General features: G+C 32.6%; 1 protein-coding gene across 1 annotated transcript; it reads right to left on the bottom strand.

Moving 5' to 3' along the window:
- Window positions 1–14,593: 14,593 nt before the first annotated feature.
- Window positions 14,594–16,245, bottom strand: LOC133031867 (HMG1/2-like protein). Its single transcript, XM_061105617.1, has 8 exons — window positions 16,107–16,245; window positions 15,966–16,014; window positions 15,764–15,880; window positions 15,609–15,666; window positions 15,469–15,513; window positions 15,301–15,381; window positions 15,094–15,189; window positions 14,594–14,979 (listed from the first exon to the last, which is right to left on the bottom strand). Exons 2-8 carry the CDS (start codon window positions 16,004–16,006, stop codon window positions 14,962–14,964), a joined length of 456 nt encoding a protein of 151 aa, XP_060961600.1. The 5' UTR covers window positions 16,007–16,014; window positions 16,107–16,245; the 3' UTR covers window positions 14,594–14,961.
- Between the last annotated feature and the right edge of the window lie 4,131 nt (window positions 16,246–20,376).

Below are 20,376 nucleotides of genomic sequence, written 5' to 3'. Positions count from 1 at the left end.
TAATTTCTCTCCTTGTCCTGTCTCTAGCCAATCGATAGTTGGTCAAATCTGGTTAATCATCTTGACTGGTTTCCAGGGATTCCACCTCAGTTGTATTTGTACCAACCTCAGATGTGTCTACACCCTGTGTTTCCACCTCAGTAGATGTCCTTGCTTCTGGTGTCTGTGGTAATTCAATGGAGACTTCAATCTTGTCAGTGTTGATCTCCAACTCAGCAAGGTCATCCCTGTTAGTACCTGCAACATCAGAACCCTTGCCTTCCTTGGCTGTCAAGTGCATGAAATCATGCTCATTAAAGACTACATCCCTATATATAATAATCTTAGGCTTTCCATTTTCAACATGACATAGTCTATATTCTTTAACACCCTTAGGATATCCAAGAAAGAAACATTTAATGGCCCTAGGTTCCAATTTGTCAAGTTTCTGGTGTGCATATGCAGTGCAGCCAAATATTTTTAAGTGATTCAGTTTAGGTGTAGTGCCATGCAATTTTTCATAGGGAGTTTTTAAATCAATCACTCTACTGAGGCTCCTATTAATCAAATAACATGCAATGATCAAAGCCTCTCCCCAATAGATTTTACCTAAACCAGAACTAATCAACAAGCACCTAACCTTGTTCAACAAAGTTCTATTCATCCTCTCAGCAACACCATTTTGCTGAGGTGTGTGCTTAACAGTCCTATGTCTAACGATTCCAAATTCAGAACACAACAAGCCAAATTCAATATTAATTAACTCTAAACCATTATCTGTCCTAAGCACTTTCAATTTCCTTACATACTGATTTTCCACTTCAATTTTCCATTCTCTGAATTTCTCTACACATTCATTTTTAGTTTTAAGTAGATAAACCCACACATGCCTTCTGAAATCATCTACAATAGACAAAAAATAGTGTTTACCTGAGTGAGTTCCAACCTTGTGAGATCCCCATAAATCAGCATGAACATATTCTAATGGTCTTTTAGAACAATGATGACCTGCCATGAATTTCAATCTGTGATGCTTTCCCAACACACATGCTTCACAGAAGGGTAGTGAGTTTGGTTTGAAATTGCCTAAGAGCCCTTGCTTGGTTAGTTCTTTGATCCCTTGTTCACTCATGTGACCCATCCTTTAATGCCACATTTCCATCTCAGTTTCTTGGTGTTGCACAACACTGGCTTCACAAGCCATCACTGTTTCTCCTTGCAGAATGTACAAACCATTCTTCTTTTCTCCTTTAATGATGGTAAGAGACCCCTTTGCAATCCTCATCTGACCATTGCTAGACTTGTAACTTTAGCCTTCATCCTCAAGAGTACCAAGGGATATCAAGTTCCTTCTAAGTTCTGGTATATGCCTCACTTCATGCAGCATTCGAACAGTACCATCAAAGTGCCTAATAGCAACCTTTCCAATGCCAATTACCCTGCAAGAATTGTCATTTCCCATTAGTACAGTACCAGAATTTACTTTCCTATAGTCAATAAAATTTTCAAGAGTAGGACACATATGGTATGTGCATCCAGAATCAAGAATCCATTCATTTGTGATTCTTTGATCTGAAACCATGTACAAGTCACCATCAGATGAGCAATGATCTGATTCTTCAACATTAGAAGCAGAATCATGCTTCTTTTCTCTGTATTCCTTGAGTTTGTTCTTGAACTCAATGTAGAACCTCTTGATGTGACCTACTTTCCCACAAAAATAACATTTTCTGTCCTTATGGTATTTTCCTCTTGATTTCTATCTTGACTGGGATCTATGTTGGCCTTTGAAATGATCTTTTCTGTAGTGATCTCTGCCCCTATTGTTGTCTCTTCCTCTGGCCAGGTAAGCTTCATCCTTGACATTGTCTTTCTCCTTGGCCATTTCTTGTTCTTTGGGTTTCAGGGCTCCAAGAACATCATCAAGGGTAAGAGTATCCCTCCAATACTTGATAACAGATTTCAATTTCTGATATGCAGGTGGCAAAGATCTGAGAAGAATGACAGCTTGGCTTTCTTCATCAACAGTGTGCTTCAAGTTAGCCAATCCTATAATGATTTGGTTAAATATATCAAGGTTATCATCTAAAGACAAATGAGAAGACATTTTAAAACCATATAAAGATTCTAACAAATTAATCTTGTTAGTTAGAGAGGGTTTCATGTAAATCTCTTCAAGCTTGCTCCATAGTTCTCGAGCTGTCTTCATATTCTGAACCTTCCTTCTCACTGTATTGGACAAGTACATTATGACAGTGTAGTATGCCAATTCCTCCATATCTTCAAGTTCTTCCTTTTGTAACTTGTCAGTGAATTCTTCCTTGGGTTTCAATGCTTTGGCAACTTTTTGATGAACAAGAATTCCCTTCAAACTTTCTCTCCATAGGCCAAAGTCCCTTGTCCCATTGAACTTCTCAAGTTCAAATCTTGATGATCCTGTCATGACTGGTTGCAGATGAGTCTTGATTGAATCTTGATTCTTGACTTCCTCAATTGGATCTTGAACCTTAGCTTTGATTTTGTTGTAATTCCAGCAACAATAACATCAAGAATTCAATCATAAAACCTACAATAAACTCACAACTTGGACAGCAATAATGAACATAAACCAATTAACAACACAATGAATCAAAACCAGAAATTAAACAAAGAACAACACAAGAATTTATCCTGGTTCCGGTCCTAGAGATCAACATAATCCCTGGCCATACTCCAGCTAAGAAACATCACCAATTCTTCATTAATATGTGGAATAAGAGAGTATCAATACAATTACAAGATTCAGAGCAATCTCAGCCCTATGGTACTCGAAATACACCAGAGAAAACAGTCACAGTTTTCTCTCTACCAACCCGAGTACACCCCCTTGTTCTTGACCCTCTTCAAGAACAGAACTCTCAGCTTAGAATCCTAAGCAACTCTCTTGAATCCTCTCTCTTACTCTCCTACTTATAAAGTGAAAAGACTAGACATATTTATAGGCCCAACTCATACAAAGAAATAGCACCAACTAACTAACTAACATAACAGAAAGTTAGTTAAGTTAGTTGGTCTAAGTGAGTTGGATATTAAGTTAGTTTAGAGGATCAACTTCTACAAATATAAAAAAGAGTAATATAACAATTAATCCCTAAAATAATAATATTATTAAATGTGAAATATTTTGGCGCCACTATATCAAGTTACCAAAACTGATTAGAACGATAAAATTAAGCAATTTGTACCGCATGTTTAAAAATAATATTATATATAACCGAACCAACATTATATATATTACTTTCTTCCATACATAAATTTACATCCGGAACCTCTATATATATATACATATTTAATGGAGAATATTCATTTGAATGATAGGCTTAAAGTAAACAATGCCTTGTTTTAAAATTTACCCAAGGTTTAGAAGCAACCCTGATTAATAATGATTTTAAAATGACTATTGATCATACTTTGCTTGTAATGACTGGCTATTTCCTTTAACTATTGTCCTAGAGAAACTAATAGTGTTGTGTTGCCACTCATGGCAAAATTATTACAATGATTAAACACATATTTTTTTTTACACTTTCTCCATCTTAAAATACAATGACCAATAAAAAAAAGAGCATCCAAGGCTAATATTAACTTAGTACTTTTTCAAATCGGCAATTTAAAAGTAGCCGTAATTTTAACTGGTGAATGTTTGTTTGTTTGTTGGTACATAGACAAAACTTTACACCAATAGTATGGATGCCTTTCTAGGGGAAACTAATTTGTGAATATCCTTTTAATATTGTTCTTTCTAAATTTAGATTTATATACCGCATTTAATATTATACAAAATGCTACCTTCAACTTAATATTCAACTTCTTTCTTTATCTTTGTGTTCAAAAATATAAGTCAAAATATATAATATATAACCTGTAAATTTTAAAAAATTCTAAATAATCTACATTACTGATTATAGAATTCCTAATATTCCAATTTACTATTTATTCGATTTTAAAAAAAATACTGAAATAATATTAAAATTATAGAGAACATTGTGAAAAAAAAAATAGTTGAACATCGGACGGATTGACCAGATTTCAGGTCTGAAAAATGGAACCTAAACTAGCATGTTCAAAGGATTCAGGTTCGCGGGTTTTGCACTTACGGGTTCGAGTTGACCCAATCAACTCTCAGTCAACAGTTTCTTTTAATCACCCAAATTTTTTAGAGAAAAAGAAAAACATTTAAAATCCAAAGTAGAAACGTAAATCTAATAATTCAAAATCAAACAAATCATTCGTTAAACTTATGTTAATTGTTCATGAAAGAACATAATAATAAAAACTAGAACTGTCAAAATAAATTGTAACTAAAAATCAAAGTCCATCTATACATTTCGTAGTTATTGTCCACTATAATCCATATATATGATACATAAATACTATTTTGGATCCTGTGTTTTGCAAAAGTTACCGATTGGACCCTCTAATTTGTTAAATAACAAAATTGAAATTCTGTATTTTAATATTCCCAGTTTGATTATTTAATTAATAGATTAATTAAATGCGGAATAATGAAACTGGTACTGAAAACAGTTTTTCCGTAGTTACAGAATACAACTCTGTAACTCCAGAGAAACCCAGAAAAACAAACAGTGCATAAAAGTAAAAACACACAAGATTTTTGTACGTGGTTTCAACAATCCTTTCAGATTGTTACTAGTCCACGGGGCCACGCCCAGAGATAAGATTCATTAGATCGGTATCAAAAATACAAAGTAATTGACTTATGCATAAATAGACTCCCTCTTATTGTATGCCGCAAGCTTGATGTATTCCACCTACTAACCGAATCTTGATAAAACTCCAAGAGCTCGAACTCCCTTCGATCACCTTGAAGAGTGCTTGAATCCTCCTGATTCAAGGCTTAAAGGCTATCTCCCAAAAGCCTATACAACCATCTCCCAAAGGTTGTGTGCTTGTATCATCCCGATGCAAGACTTCAAAAGCAATCTCCCGAAAGCTTGTAAAAACCCTTCTCCCGAAGGTGTGCTTGTATCCTCCCGATGCAAGACTTCAAAAGCAATCTCCCGAAAGCTTGTAAATACCTTCTCCCAAAGGTGCACTGATGTTCTTCTTCGTTGTAGACTTGAATACAGACTCAAGACAATACAAACAACAAATAAACAAAGTAAGAGTAGAACAACCCTTCTCTACATAACAAAGACACTCTTTTCTTAAGATATGAAAATGAATAAAAGAGTTAACAAAACAAAGACATTCTTTCCTTAAGATATGAATACAATTCTAAGTGTGTGAAAGAGATAACAAAACCTAGCAGCTATAGGATGTATTTATAATGAATATACATCTCATAGACAGCTTACATTCGGTCTGAACAAGACCTCTACTCACTAGAAACTTCCCTAAAATAATTCTTCAATCAGTCCAGGAATTTTCGTTTCTGTACCTACAGAATCGTGGGCAGTAACTACAACTTTCCTTTTATAGAAAAGGAAAGTTTAGCTCCGATTTTCTCTTCAAGAAACCTGATCTTAGAAAATGGGAAACTCAAGACAAAATCAGATTAACAGCTGGTTAGAAAAGAATACATGTGTAATCAAAACTTACCATATTTACCTCAATTTCTATAAATAGGAAAGCTAGACAACTTTCCTTCCAAGTTTAGATATACACAAATAGGGAAACCATATCAATATATGCCAGCTGAAAATATATTAAATAATAAAATATTTTTGTCAATTAAATATGCCAAAAATGGAATTAACAATCTCCCCCTTTGGCACTTTGATTGACAAAATATTTTATTATGAGAAAACCTGCATCAAGTGTTAGAAACCAAAGCAAACAGCTTCTTAAAGATAAAAGAGTATAGAAAAATACTCCCCCTGCATGAAAGCACTCTAACACATAAAACAAAGAACTTTTTTGGACGGAAAAGCTTACAAACCGAAAACAAGCAACTCCCCCTAAAACCAAGGGTCCAGAGTTGTAACAAGGAATCCAAACAATGAATCCAAAAAATAAGTATTACTCCCCCTTTTTGTCTATCAAGGAGCCAAAGATAGCAAAAACCATGAACAAAGTCATAATAGTTTGAGCATTCACAAATAAAAAGCAAGAGATAGAGAATTGAACCACTTATTCATCATCATTGGATCGGAAGTATTTCATGATGTTGTTCATCTTCCTGAGAAGCAAGGCTTGACTTGTCTCCATTCTCCCCAAACACAAGTTGAATTCAGCCATTTCTGTAGAAGCAGAAGTGGAAGCACAAGCAGCAGCAGGTTCAACAGTAACACCAGGGGAAGCAAGGTTGTAAGTCGACTTTCAAGCTTTGGTCTTTGACTTTCTGGCAGTTTTCGTCGGAGCAGATGACGAACCAGGAACTTCGGTCACTGGAGCAGGCGGCGCGGGTGGGGCGATCGAAGATGCAAAGGCAGAGCCACGAGAGGGCTTCTTGGATGGTTGGGCATTCTTAGTTTTGGCCATTTCTCTTTGAAACCCTAGAACACAAACACTTGCACACTTTGAAAAAAAATTAGACCTTTGAGAAAAAAAAAATAGAAAGAGAAGAGAGAGTGGTGATCGTGGGTGAATGGGTAGTTGAGAATATATACACATGATTTTACTTACCCAAAATCAGAAAAATAACTGAAAAGGAAAGTAACTTCCTTACCTTTGAATCACGTGGGGAGAGAAAAAAAAAAAAGGAAACCAAAAAGGGTTTTAAAAAAAATGGTCAATGTTTCCTTAAATGGAAAAGGAAACCAAATATCCCCACAAAATCTAAGAATTTAAGTACCCCACCAAAACCGAAATTGCCACTAAAAAGGAAACCAAAAATAATTAATTATTTAAGGACAAGTTTTCTTAATTAATTATTTAAGGACAATTAAACCATGTTTCCACAAATGAAAAAATAAAAGAAAAAATATCTACAAAGAATCGAAAAATATGCCCCCCATTTTCTTTGATTTTTTCAAAAAATGCCCCCAAAAAAAAATTTGCAGATAATGAACAAGAGAACACAAAGAAACACATAAAGCACTAATCACCACTTAAGAGCAAAAAATAGTGTCTAAGAATATAATGAAACATAACAAGAATTTTTAAGAAAGCTCAATTGACAAACTCGGTCACAAATTTTTATTTTTTTTTGATTGAAAGACAGAAAAATAAAATAACCTTGATATTTTTGTAACTAGAATTCACAATGTCTGCTTGTCTTTGTCCCTGATGAAAAAATCAAACTCATAAGAATAGTCAGAAATTATTTTATCAAGCTAATGAAGTAATAGAATGAGGTCATACCGGTTACACAGGAAAAAATTGACTCAGGCACCAAGAATATTAAAGCAAATCAAACAGTATGTAACAGCTTTATAACACCATTTTCGAGAATGAAAATTTTCTACCACAAACTGTGTCAAGCATAAGTGTGTGAAAGTGTAAGCAGGGAACATTGCCCAATTTGTCAAAAAGACTTTTTCTGATAAATTGTAACCATAGGAGACGCTGTCACACTACCTCAATGGTAGCCCTTTTCAATGGTAGCGAATCTTCTACATAACTCCTAATTACATAGTTCCAACTTACTCAGAGATGGCTTTCACACATTGAGATAGGTAGCTCTATTCTTCCAATGGAGCTTGAACACACAGTTTTTAAACAACATTATTCAAAAATGGTAGCTTACATAACACTGTTTGATGAACCCGAATATTCCTGTGAGGAGTGAACAATTTTCCTGATAAACCTGTATGACACCATAATATTACAACATTAGCAATAAAATAATGACTGTAATTCTTCTGAGGTTGAGATTTTCTTCTAGGACAAGGACAAGACATTATGAACTCTAGGACAACTCAAATATCAAGGATTAAGAAGAACAAAAACATTAAACAGTACAAACCCCTAAGGATTTCCTTAGAGAAGTAAAACGGACCGAGTCAAGAGCTTTAGTAAAAATATCTGCAATTTGTTTGCTAGTTTCAACATATTCTAAGATAAGAATTTTATTTTCCACAAGCTCTCTAATAAAGTGATGACAAATGTCTATGTGCTTTGTGCGAGAGTGTTGAACAGGATTCTTAGAAATGTTTATAACACTAGTGTTATCACAAAAGATGGTTAAAGTTTTCAAATCAAACCCATAATCTGCCATCATTTGTTTCATTCATAACAATTGGGTACAACAACTACCCGCAGCAATATACTCAGCCTCAGCTGTGGACAGAGAGATTGAGTTTTGCTTCTTGCTGTGCCATGAAACAATATTGTTTCCAAGATAGAAACATCTACCACTAGTACTTTTTCTATCATCTGCATTACCTGCCCAATCAGCATCACTAAAGCAAACAAGGTTAGAGTTAGTGTCTTTAGAAAACCAAATCCCAAAATCAATAGTGCTATTTACATAGCGAATGATTCTTTTCACAGCAGAAAGATGGGATTCCATGGGATTTGCCTGATATCGTGCACAAACACCAACACTATAACAAATGTCAAGACGATTAGCAGTAAGATAAAGCAAACTACCTATCATACTTCGATACAAAGTTTGATCTACCTTTACTCCTTGTTCATCTTTGCTTAATTTCAAGGTTGTGCTCAAGGGAGTGTTGGTATGTTTGGCTTTCTCAAGACCAAACTTTTTCACCAAGTTCTTTGCATATTTGCTTTGAGTGACAAAAGTTCCCTCATCTGATTGCTTCACTTGAAGATCGAGAAAATAAGTGAGTTCACCTACCATGCTCATTTCAAACTCCTTTTGCATTTGGGAAACAAAAACCTGCACTTCAGAGTTAGAAGTAGATCCAAAAACAAGATCATCAACATATGAAAAAATAATATCAAATTGAAAGTGTGTGATGAACTGTGTTTTAATAACATTTCCTTTTCTATAACCATGAGAGTGTAAGAACTCAGATAGACGCTCATACCAAGCACGGGGTGCTTGTTTCAAGCCATACAAAGCCTCGTCTAAAACATGATCAAGAAGGTGGGAATCCTTAACCGCTCCATTTTGTTGTGGGGTTTTAGGAGCAGAAAGATTATGAAAAATACCATAAGATTTACAGAATTTACCATACACAGTATTTTCAAAATCTTTTCCATGATTACTCTTACCACGAACTATCTTACCAATGTTGCAATCTTTTTGAACTTTTAATTTCAAGCAAAGATACTTAAAAACATCAAAAGTATCAATGTTTTCTCTAAAAAATTCTACCCATGAAAACCAAGAGAAATCATCAACACACACAAAAATATACCTCTTACCATTCAAGCTTTCAACCTGGATCAGACCCATTAAGTCCATATGTAGGAGTTCGTGAACTCTGGAAGTATTCACATTAGAAACACTCTTATGAGAAATTTTCAGTTGCTTACCAAGCTGACATGGTCCACATTTTCCCAAAGACTCCTTACCTAATTTAGGTAATCCTCGAACAATTCCTGCATTAGACAATCTCCTCAGATTTTTAAAATGAATATGACCAAGTTTTTCATGCCATAAATCAGTGGTGTTAATAACAGAGTGACAAGTAGCATAGGTAGTGATGGTGTAACAGTTATCATTAGATCTGAACCCTTGCAAGACAATTTCATCAAGAATATTATACACATAACAATGATTACTATCAAAGCTCACAGTATAACCCTGATCACAAATTTGACTAATGCTAAGAAGATTAGCTTTTAGTCCATCAACCAACATGACATTCTTTAGTCTAGGAAGCCCTTCGAAATTGAGAGTTCCTATCCCTATGACTTTTCCAACAAGACCGTTACCAAAAGTAACTTCTTCACACTGCATTGGTCTAATGTTCTCAAGAAATTCTTTTTCACCTGTCATGTGTCTAGAACAACCACTATCAAAATACCACATGTTAGAAGCAATAGTTTTAAAACAAGAAGAACCTACCAAGCATTTATTTTTGACAACCCATTTTTGTTTTTGTAAAACATGTTTATTTCCAAGGTAATTAGATTTAAACATGTTTTGCATAGTGATGCATTTAGGTCGAATGTGACCTTTTCTCCCACAAAAATGGCAAATAGGGATGAAACGTCTTCCATTCCCTTTAGAATTGTCAAACTTACCGTGCTGCTTCTTTTCTGTAACAGCAGAGTGTTTCGCTGAAGTGACAGAATCCTGCGAGGTAGAAACAGTTCTTCCAGAAACAAAAATATCAGATTTAACAAAAGTGGTATTGAAATCAGATTGAGTAGAACCATAACCTAGACCAGTATGATTAGTTTGGCCAGATTTTTGAATCTTTTCAAAAATGTTGGAACCTGGATTTAACATTTTGACATTCTTTTTAATGTTTTCAAGTTCCTTAGTCAAAGAAATAATTTCAGACTCTTTTAAAGACAGTTCAGATTCGCAACATTTAATTTTTTCATCCAGATCATTAATGTTGTTACACAAGTCTTTATTATCTTTAACCAGGGAACGATTTTCAGCACATATTTCCAACCACTTACCAAACATTACCTTGTAAGATTCAGCCATAGAGTTCTCATCAATTTCTGACTCATCTGATTTGGATCCAGCTTCTTCTTTGTTGTCATCGATCGAGGTATTATTCATGCACATGAATTTTCCTTTTTCCTGCAAAGACACTCTTTCCTTAAGATATGAATACAATTCTAAGTGTGTGAAAGAGATAACAAAACCTAGCAGCTATAGGATGTATTTATAATGAATATACATCTCATAGACAGCTTACATTCGGTCTGAACAAGACCTCAACCCACTAGAAACTTCCCTAAAATAATTCTTCAATCAGTCTAGGAATTTCCGTTTCTGTACCTACAGAATCGTGGGCAGTAACTACAACTTTCCTTTTATAGAAAAGGAAAGTTTAGCTCCGGTTTTCTCTTCAAGAAACCTGATCTTAGAAAATGGGAAACTCAAGACAAGATCAGATTAACAGCTGGTTAGAAAAGAATAAATGTGTAATCAAAACTTACCATATTTACCTCAATTTCCATAAATAGGAAAGCTAGACAACTTTCCTTCCAAGTTTAGATATACACAAATAGGGAAACCATATCAATATATGCCAGCCGAAAATACATTAAATAATAAAATATTTTTGTCAATTAAATATGCCAAAAATGGAATTAACAAAAATGAACCATGTATTTTCTAAAATATTAAAAATAAGACTCTGAGCTTAATTTTTAACAACTATTTTTTAATATAGCCACCTTGAAGACAATCCCTAACATGAACAGACACAAAAAATGTTAACAATTGTGTCATAATACTTTTAGATTGGATTATTATTAAATTTTATTTTGACAAAAAATTAGTTTAAGGTGTTATTTGTAGGCCTGAACATAAAAACCGCTAAACCGTGGGAACCGCCTAACCCATTAGAATCCGCCCGTATGGAAACCGCCCATTAAAAACCCGCAAAAATTGGATTGGGTTGAGTTTTAACCCGCTGTTTGGCGGGCGGGTACGGGTTTGCCTAAAAACGGGCGGGTCCAACCCGTACCCGTAATATATTATTTTTTTTTATTTATTTTTTAAATTTAATTTACACCTAAAAAAGGCTGCCTAAAAAAACTAAAACAAAAAAAACCCTAAAACTAAACCCCTCTTCTCCGCTGTCGTCCCCCCCTTCTTCACAGCCGCCATCGTCCCCCCCCCCCCTTTCTTCTCCGCTCGTCGTCCCCGCCCTCTTCTCTGTTCGTCATCGTCTTCTCTTCTCCCATCATCGACAGTCGCTGCCGCCCATCCTCAGGCCATCAACAACTCAACCCCTATGCTTCTCCAGAAAATTGTCGCCAAATAACCACCGGTAAGCGCCCCGACGAACACTCAACACAAAATTTCTATTCTTCACCATTTTCGGTGGCGTAGCATATTTGAGGTTAGCTTTCAATCTTCATTCCTATTTTTTTTTTTTCTTTTCTGTTTGTTCTTTGCTTTACTTAATTCTTATTTTTTGAATTTTTTCTTTGCTTTACTTGACACTATTTCTTTATTTTTCCTTTTATTTACTGATAATTTTGCTATTTTATTTTTTGATTCTTTGTTGGAAAAGAAAAAAAAATAGTTGCTGGAAAAAAAAAACTTGTTGTCTATCGATGACTTCTTTTTTCTTTTTTTTTTAATCATGTAAATGTTATCTAGTAATGATATTTTATTGCGCCCAGTCAAAATTTAATTTGATGTGTTGATTTTTTTTTCTTTCGTTCAAATGTATGAATGAGCTAGAATGAGTTATGTTTTTTCAAATGTTACAAGCTTATATTACACTTTATTTGATATTAAACTTATTTGTGTGATGTTGATAATTGTGAGTTCAATATTCTAAAATGTGAAAGATTGGTGAAAATGTTGAGGGCCTCACACTTATTCCTTCACATTTATATTTGATCCAAAAAACTAGTTCTTCTATAAGGTAGAGGTGGAATCTATGATCATTATCAAAGTGTGCCATTGAAGAGTTCGTTTGTGTACTCTGTTACACTTAGTACACTAATCCGTAAAACTGTATTCTTAAATTGAAAAATGACATTTTTTCTTGAGAGTAAATATACAAAATGGATTACTAAATTTAATTAAATTTTTTTATTATTTTGCAGAGTTGCATTTCATTTGGAGCCAACTTTTGAAGTCACTTTTGTTTTAATTATGGAGACTTTATGAATTATTATGAACTTAGATTGTGTTATGGACTTAAATTATGGACTTTTTTTTTGGATTGTTATGAACTTGTATGGACTTTTTAAGGACCTTTTCTAGATTGTTAATTATGGAGTAGTACTATGGACTTTATAAGAATTGTTACGATATTTTCATGGATTATTATTATATGCCTTGTTATAGAGTTTATAAAGATTCATATGAATTTTTTAAGGACTTTTATGCATTGTTATTAACCGGTATAAATTTTTAGTTAAATATTTTTTTTTTTTCTTGTGACAATATATTTTGAAAGTTTTGATTTTTAAGCAACCCAAGCCGCCCAAAAAACCGCATAAAACCGCCCCCTAAAAAACCGCCCAACCCAAACTTTTATTGGGCAGGTATGGGTTGTGATTTTAAAAAACCGCCAAATAAAAAAACCGCCAAACCGCCCAAAAACCGCCCAACCCAACCCATGTGCAGGCCTAGTTATTTGTACCATTTTAAAAAATACATGATTCATTTTGTCATTTAACAAAACAGATGATCCAATTAATAAATTTTACAAAATACAAAGTCCAAAATAATATTTACCCTATCCATATCCGTAAAAATGTCTAGATTAAAAAAATATTTAATATCCACATGATACAAGTCATAAGCCTTTATAAAATAACAGTTATACACTAATATGGTATACACATATTATATATTACATACATAACATAATATAATTATAAGAAACACCATTAAAAAAAAAATACCAACATATGTTTTGAGAGACGGAAGGTTAAAATAGAAATTGTAATAATTTGTAAATAGCACTCTTGTAGATAAATCAAAAGAATAAAAGGTAAGAATAGAATGATAAAATGATGAGTGTCTTCTTTTTTATAGAAAACAAGTCGAACAAAACGAAGTACATATTTATGGTTGGCATGGGGCACAGATACATAACAAAGTTTGGATGGATATACAAACATGGATAAGAAAACACCACATCCCAATTGTGTGTTCTAAGTTGCACCATACACCTAAAAGAATTGGATGTACCTTTAGGAAAAAAATAGAAGCCTACAAGACAATAAGTGATCCCTTAATCAAATAAAAGCTTATTGAAAAGATGTGAAACCACAATTAGTATTATTGGTTGGTGAGAAGTGTGAACCCTTCCTAATCATTACCAAGCCCTTTATTGCCCAATAGTTGATATGTTTTACTCTCTTAAAATTTAATTAACAACCTAATGACCACCACCCGTTAAACTTGGATCTTTTTTCTGTATTGTTTAACGCAATTAATGCACTAATTTAGTAATTACTATAAGATATCTCCAATTCTACTCTCTATTTTTGTAAGCTAAAATGTTAAAATAGTCATTAATATTGATGTTACTCCCATAATGCTCCCTAACTATTAAATTATTTTAATAATATTTTATCATTTAAATTTGTCAAAAAAATAAATTAATTTTACAAAATATAAAAAAGTAATAATACATTTAATTTAAATACTATTAACTTACTATAGAAAACCCTGTATTTATTCCCTAGAGATGCTCTAATATAACCAAACCCTTGAAAAATAATCACAGAAATTACCAAAAATAAATAAATAAAACGATAAGGACTTGTTATAGAAGGTAACAGTATAGATGACTTAGATTAGTACAAATATCTTCAAAAGTAGCTTATTTCAACGATTTTTTTCAAAGAGAGCATGTGAAATGACAATAAATAAACTAAAAAACTACGAATAACAACGTGGCCCATGTTATGCAGATCACAACAAACTTTGAAAATATCTTTCGTCGATTTTTAAATAACGTAGATAAAAGGGAAAGAAATAATAATAATTCTTTAACTTAATAATGTCAATTAAAAAAGAAGACAAAATAGATGACCAATCGATCAAATTTGCAACGATCAAAAGACATATAGAACACAAGAAACAAACAATAAATAGTAACAATAGTAAGTAGACCAGATTGGAATTAACATTTAACAGTTATAAACTAGTTAGCAAAGTAAGTATGCCAGCAGCTCTACAAAAGACAGAATCACCTAGCTAGTCATTAGAGTTTTTCAAAAAAAAAAAAAGAGGTACGATTACACAGATGATTCTCCCCTTTTCTATAACTATAAAAATTCAAGAGCCCAAAATTCAGTGGGCCAAAAGGGGGAGACAGCACAGGAGTATACTTCTTCAACAAAATAAATATTAAGAAAAAGAACCGATGATTAACAATTAACAATCAAACCAATCACATGGTATTGATTCAATCTTAAGACAGCCTAGAAGACTATGCTATCATCTTCTCCAGCCAATTCCTACTCGTCATCATCATCCTACACACCACAAAACCAAAAAAACAGTATCACAAATTATAAACCCCAAGTTATGGAATGAAAAAACCATGACACAAATTAGATATTAAAAAAATGAATTCAATTCTAACAAACCTCTCCACTGCCATCTTCATCTCCTTCATCTTCATCATTCACCTCAGACATTGATTTCTCAGAACCTTCTTCCTCAGCAGCATCAGCACCTTCAGCCTGCAAACAAACAACAAACAATGTTGAATACACAAATAAACAATTTCTAGAAGGGTATATATGAATATATCAAAATCAGCCAAAATAACACAATTTTGATATCCCACTTACTTGTTTCTTGTTATATGCTTTCATGTTTTTCTCATACTCAATCTTTCTTTTCTCAGCTTTGGCAACAAATGGTGCCTTGTCCTGAAAATAGTTTGCATAACATTACCATATATATAAATATATATACTTGAAAAGGTTTTACCACTAATAAAAACAAAATACACTTACAGCCTCAGTCATCGACTTCCATTTCTCACCAGCAGCTTTACCAACCTAATATATTCAATAAATACACAACGTCAGATCATAATGAAGAATAAATATAGATTCCTAAGAGCAAAGTTAAAACGACGAATATAGATTCTTACAGCAGAGACTGCTTTGTTGTTAGGGTTTTCCTTGTTAAATTGCTTCCTGAACTCCTCCCTTGAACCAATAAAATTAAAAGTAAATTAAACTAATATTAAGAACTGAGAATTACACTAACAAAAAGTTATTTTTATTATCATAACCGAATACTTACATGAAAACGAAGAAAGCACTGGAAGGCCTCTTAGGCTTGTTAGGATCCTTAGCAGCTTTCTTCGATGCTTTCCGACCTTTAGTAGCAGCACCAGCGGCCTTCTTATTCACCGCAAGCCTACAATAAATACGACAATCAAATTTAATCTTCATAGATCTAAAATCCCATATCAGCATAGAAAGAAAGCCAAAACACAACTCACTTGGGTTCAGCTCTCTTGGATGTAGACTTAGCTCCTTTCATAGTGAAATCTGCAAAAATAAGAACGATTGAACTAAGAAAACAGATCGAATTTGGAAGATAACAGAGAGAGAGAAAGAGAGAAAGAGAGAGAGAGTGGTACCTTTTGAGTTTTAGGGTTGAAAGGAAAAAATGATTTTTAGGGTTTGAAAAAGAAGGGAATAGAAATAAAAGGAAAGGTATAAAGAGATATTATTATTATTAAGATTTTTTTGGGGAAATTGAAATTCAATTGCGCACGAAATGAAAATTTAGGGGTTTAGGCGGGAATTTAAATTTCATGCCACGTCATCAATCCTCGTACTTATTTCTTATTGGTCCATTCTTCTTCTTCTTTTTTGGCCAGTCTTTTCTTTCCTTTTGTGTTTCCTTTGTGCCTGGTTTCTCTCGTTCTTTTTCTTTCTATTGTACTGTAGTTCTTTTTTTCCAAAAATATTTATCATTTTCTTTTAACTATTTTTAAACTCTTATTTTTTATTTATTGTATAATATGAATTTGTTGGTCTTAATAAATGTATGTAATGAATTATCTTTATTCGAAAAATGTAATAAGATAATAGTTATGTTTCTTTCTTTTGGATTGTTTTCAAGAATATTTATATTATATTTTAACTATTTTTTTTTATTTAAGGCATTATTTTTTTACTATGAATTACTTCATCTTTTTTATTTTGACTTTGTTGGGTTTAAAAAACATGTATAATAAATTATCTTTTAAAATACAATAACTTATAGTTATTGTTCTTTTTGTTTCTCTATTAGTAATTTGTATTATTGTGTCGTGTTTGTGTTAACATATTTATAATACGACACAAAACGACATAATGAATTAGCATGTCACACAACAAGCGACAATATATTTATAACAATTTTTAAAAAATAATAATAAAAAACTTATGAAAAATAATTCGTGTCATTGTATCATGACACGACACGATTATAAAATGTGAATACGACTATAGCATGACACGATTATGGTAAATACTAACACAACAGAATTATTAAATGTATTAAAAACTCAAACGCAAATGCGACACGAGTATTAAATGTGTCACCCAAACCCATTTATTTTGTATCGCCTTTAAGTTGTCTCATCGTGTCCTGACACATCTTGCCAATCTTTCATTTACGTTATTTTTCAAAAATATTTATTTTATTCTATTTAACCATTTTTCACTCCATTTTTAATTTTGTACTTGTTGGTTTTTCATAAATCTATATATAATAAATTATCTCTTAATAAACTAGTTCATTTTTCCACACTTCTCTTCTTTATCAGATTGTTTTTCAAATATTTTTTGACATTTTATTTGAACTTTTTTTATTTTAATTTTTTCGGTTATAATATATGAATATGATAAATTACATCTATTTCTATTAGTTTTTATAGAATTTGTTCGGATTTATTGTCTAGAATTTCTCCCAAAATACGTGGCAATTCTGGAGAAAGCCACGTGGCGATAGGACCCACACTACGGAGTGCGCAATCTAGATTACCCCTAGAGCTTAATGTTACAAAAGGATAATGACAAACTGGTCATCTTCGAGAGGTGCTAACTAGACAATGGGCATTCGCTGCTTCTTCCTCTCCGCGAGTGAATTCGACCTGGAGAAAGGTACGAGAGGACAGGCGAAGTATACACATTACTCGAGGCTAAAAACACAGTATATGCATTTAATGCAGTATGTGGAAGAGCATCCGACACTTTACACTGAACAAACGTGCTTAAGAGTTTAAACTCGTAATTCTCTGATTTTACAAGACCTCATACATCAATTGACGGCTGCATAAATGAAATGTCTAATCATAATTAAGAGATGAGTCAAGTCTCATCAAACACCTATAGACAACCTAAATATATCATGGAAAGTAGGCATCATGCCCTAAGATCATTTTTTTTTTGGAAATTGTGCAAAGCATGACTCATGTAAACACGATAAGAGTGGCCTTTTACCACCATTATGAGACTATAAATATCCCAATGATGTATAAAAAATCAATCAAAAAATTATATGTAATGAATACTCCTCGTTAATACAGTGACTCGTGGATTAAGGTTCATTAATGCTCCAACCACGTAAAAATCTTTTCTTCTACCATTCATTAACTACTTCACACAGCTCTAATTATTTGCTGCCAACAACCTTGGTCAATATTTCGGTGCTTTCATTGAGAGTTGTAGGAAGCTCCTAAACATAAAATCATAAATAACCTTGTGGTACGATGGTGATGACAAGAAACACTTCACGTCCACAATAACCTAACGACCAAAAAGACCCAGGAGAAGAAGAGGCAGCGTCTAGGGTGGACGCTGAAAGAGAAGGAGACACCAATGACCTCGAGGATACAAACCAAGAAGAATATGAAGAATACGATAAAGACAACTACACGAAACTAGTTGAGCTAAGGCAAAGGTTTGCTGACCATGAGATTGTTGTCGTCAAAAGTGAGTGTTTTAATATTTATACTCGCAAGTGCACGAATCATTTCGAAATATAGTGTTCATGTAAGTGCAAGGTCAAACTCATGGGAGTTGACTAACATCAAAAGAAACTATTTCAAACAAAACAAGAATATTCTAACCTAGCTCCAAATATTTGATGGGATTTTGGTTTTGCAAAATAAAATAAAAGACAAGTAACTAAAATACTTAAGATTAAATATGAGTGAGTATGAAAATGATTTTTAAATAAGATGTGTAAATAAGATTATTAAGATATTAGAATCCACAAAATGCAAGTTCAATAGTATTTATAAGTATATTGATTTCCGAATCCAAATATGGTTGAAATAAATCACACTATATTTTCCAAAATATATTTTCTATTTAAGCACAAGTTATTGTAAAAAAGATAGGATTTTTCTTCACTTATAAAATGTATAATTTCTAAGCATTGAATGTGTTACAATTTAATGAAACTACACAAAATCAAAGAAACTATGTTTAGGCAAAATATAATACTTATATTCTAAGAAGTAGATGTAAACAATTTAATGAAAGACATTTAATCAAAGAGTATTATATTTTTGCATGATGAAGTTCTAAGTGGAAATATGCTTTAACAATCAAAAATACATGATATTGAAGATGAAAAATACATATTTTGATAAGAAAAATTCATGAACTTCAAAGCACAAATAGGAAATCAACATATAAAAATAAACACTATCTAATTACATTTTGCTTCATCATTATCTTAATAATCTTGAAAAAAGATTAGAAGCTCATAACTACCATTGGGCCCTATCGGGCCTTCATCCCTATCCTTGGAACCAATCATTATATCAGACTAGAGTTTTTAGCGGCTAAACCCTCCCAATTGTTGTTTCACTTGCATTTAACCCTTCAAGCTTAATTTTTGGTGTTAAAACTCTTTAAACTACTGAACTGGTGCCAAATTTAAAGTGTTATCCGGTTAACTGTCACTATGGACTGCTTATGTGTATACTATTGTACACATGACACGTTTATATTGGTACACTTAAAATTATTATTTAAGAAATATTTTTAAAATTATAAAAATAAAAAATAAAATATTAAAAAGTAAAAAAATATTATAAATTTTGAAATAATTGTATTTTTTTAAATAATAATATCAGGTATACTAATATAAATGTAGCACATATACAAAAATACACATAAATAATTTATATTGGCAGTTGTGGAAAGTGAATGAGACCTTAAATTTGTTAGCAATTTAGTAGTTGGAGGGTTGTACCATCAAGATTTGAGTTTAGAGTGTTAAGTACAAGTAGAGTAATAGTTGAGAAGATTTTGCCGCAAAAAACTCTATCGGACTATCATTCGGGCCCTATCGGTCTATATGAAAAAAATCATTGAAACTAGAAAAAATACAGTATTCGCACACAATAACTATTTCAACACACAAAACAACAAAATAACAACAACCCACAAATCATTCATGAAAATAACATTTCAAATTAAATATAAGAACCAATAATAATAAAAAAAATAACTTACCCATGATTGTTTCCTAAGTTCGTTCGGTACCAAAATATGGAGTCTTACACCAAACTTCCTAACTTGTACTAGTTTGTAGTAGCTTAAAGAGGTTAATTGTATACTAACAATAAAATTTTAGAGTGAATTGGTTAGTGAATATGAGAGAAAATAAAGTTTCGAGAGAAGAGAGAATGAGAGAAAGAGAGCAACTGAGAGAAATAGAGACGTGTATAGGGGCATTTTGGGAAAAAGGAAAATGTTGACCTTTTCGGCCAATATTTAATTTTTTTTTTTGACAATGAACTTTCATTGAAAACACTCAAAAGTTTATACATAGAGAAAAGATGAAAAATCATCTATCCAAACTAGTTTATCATCCACCCTGAGTGCACGAACTGCTAATTCATG

This window comes from Cannabis sativa, chromosome X (assembly GCF_029168945.1).
Source record: "Cannabis sativa cultivar Pink pepper isolate KNU-18-1 chromosome X, ASM2916894v1, whole genome shotgun sequence".
Taxonomy (NCBI): Eukaryota; Viridiplantae; Streptophyta; class Magnoliopsida; order Rosales; family Cannabaceae; genus Cannabis; species Cannabis sativa.
Note: the sequence above shows the minus strand (reverse complement) of the source record. Positions and strands in the feature narration are given on the sequence as shown.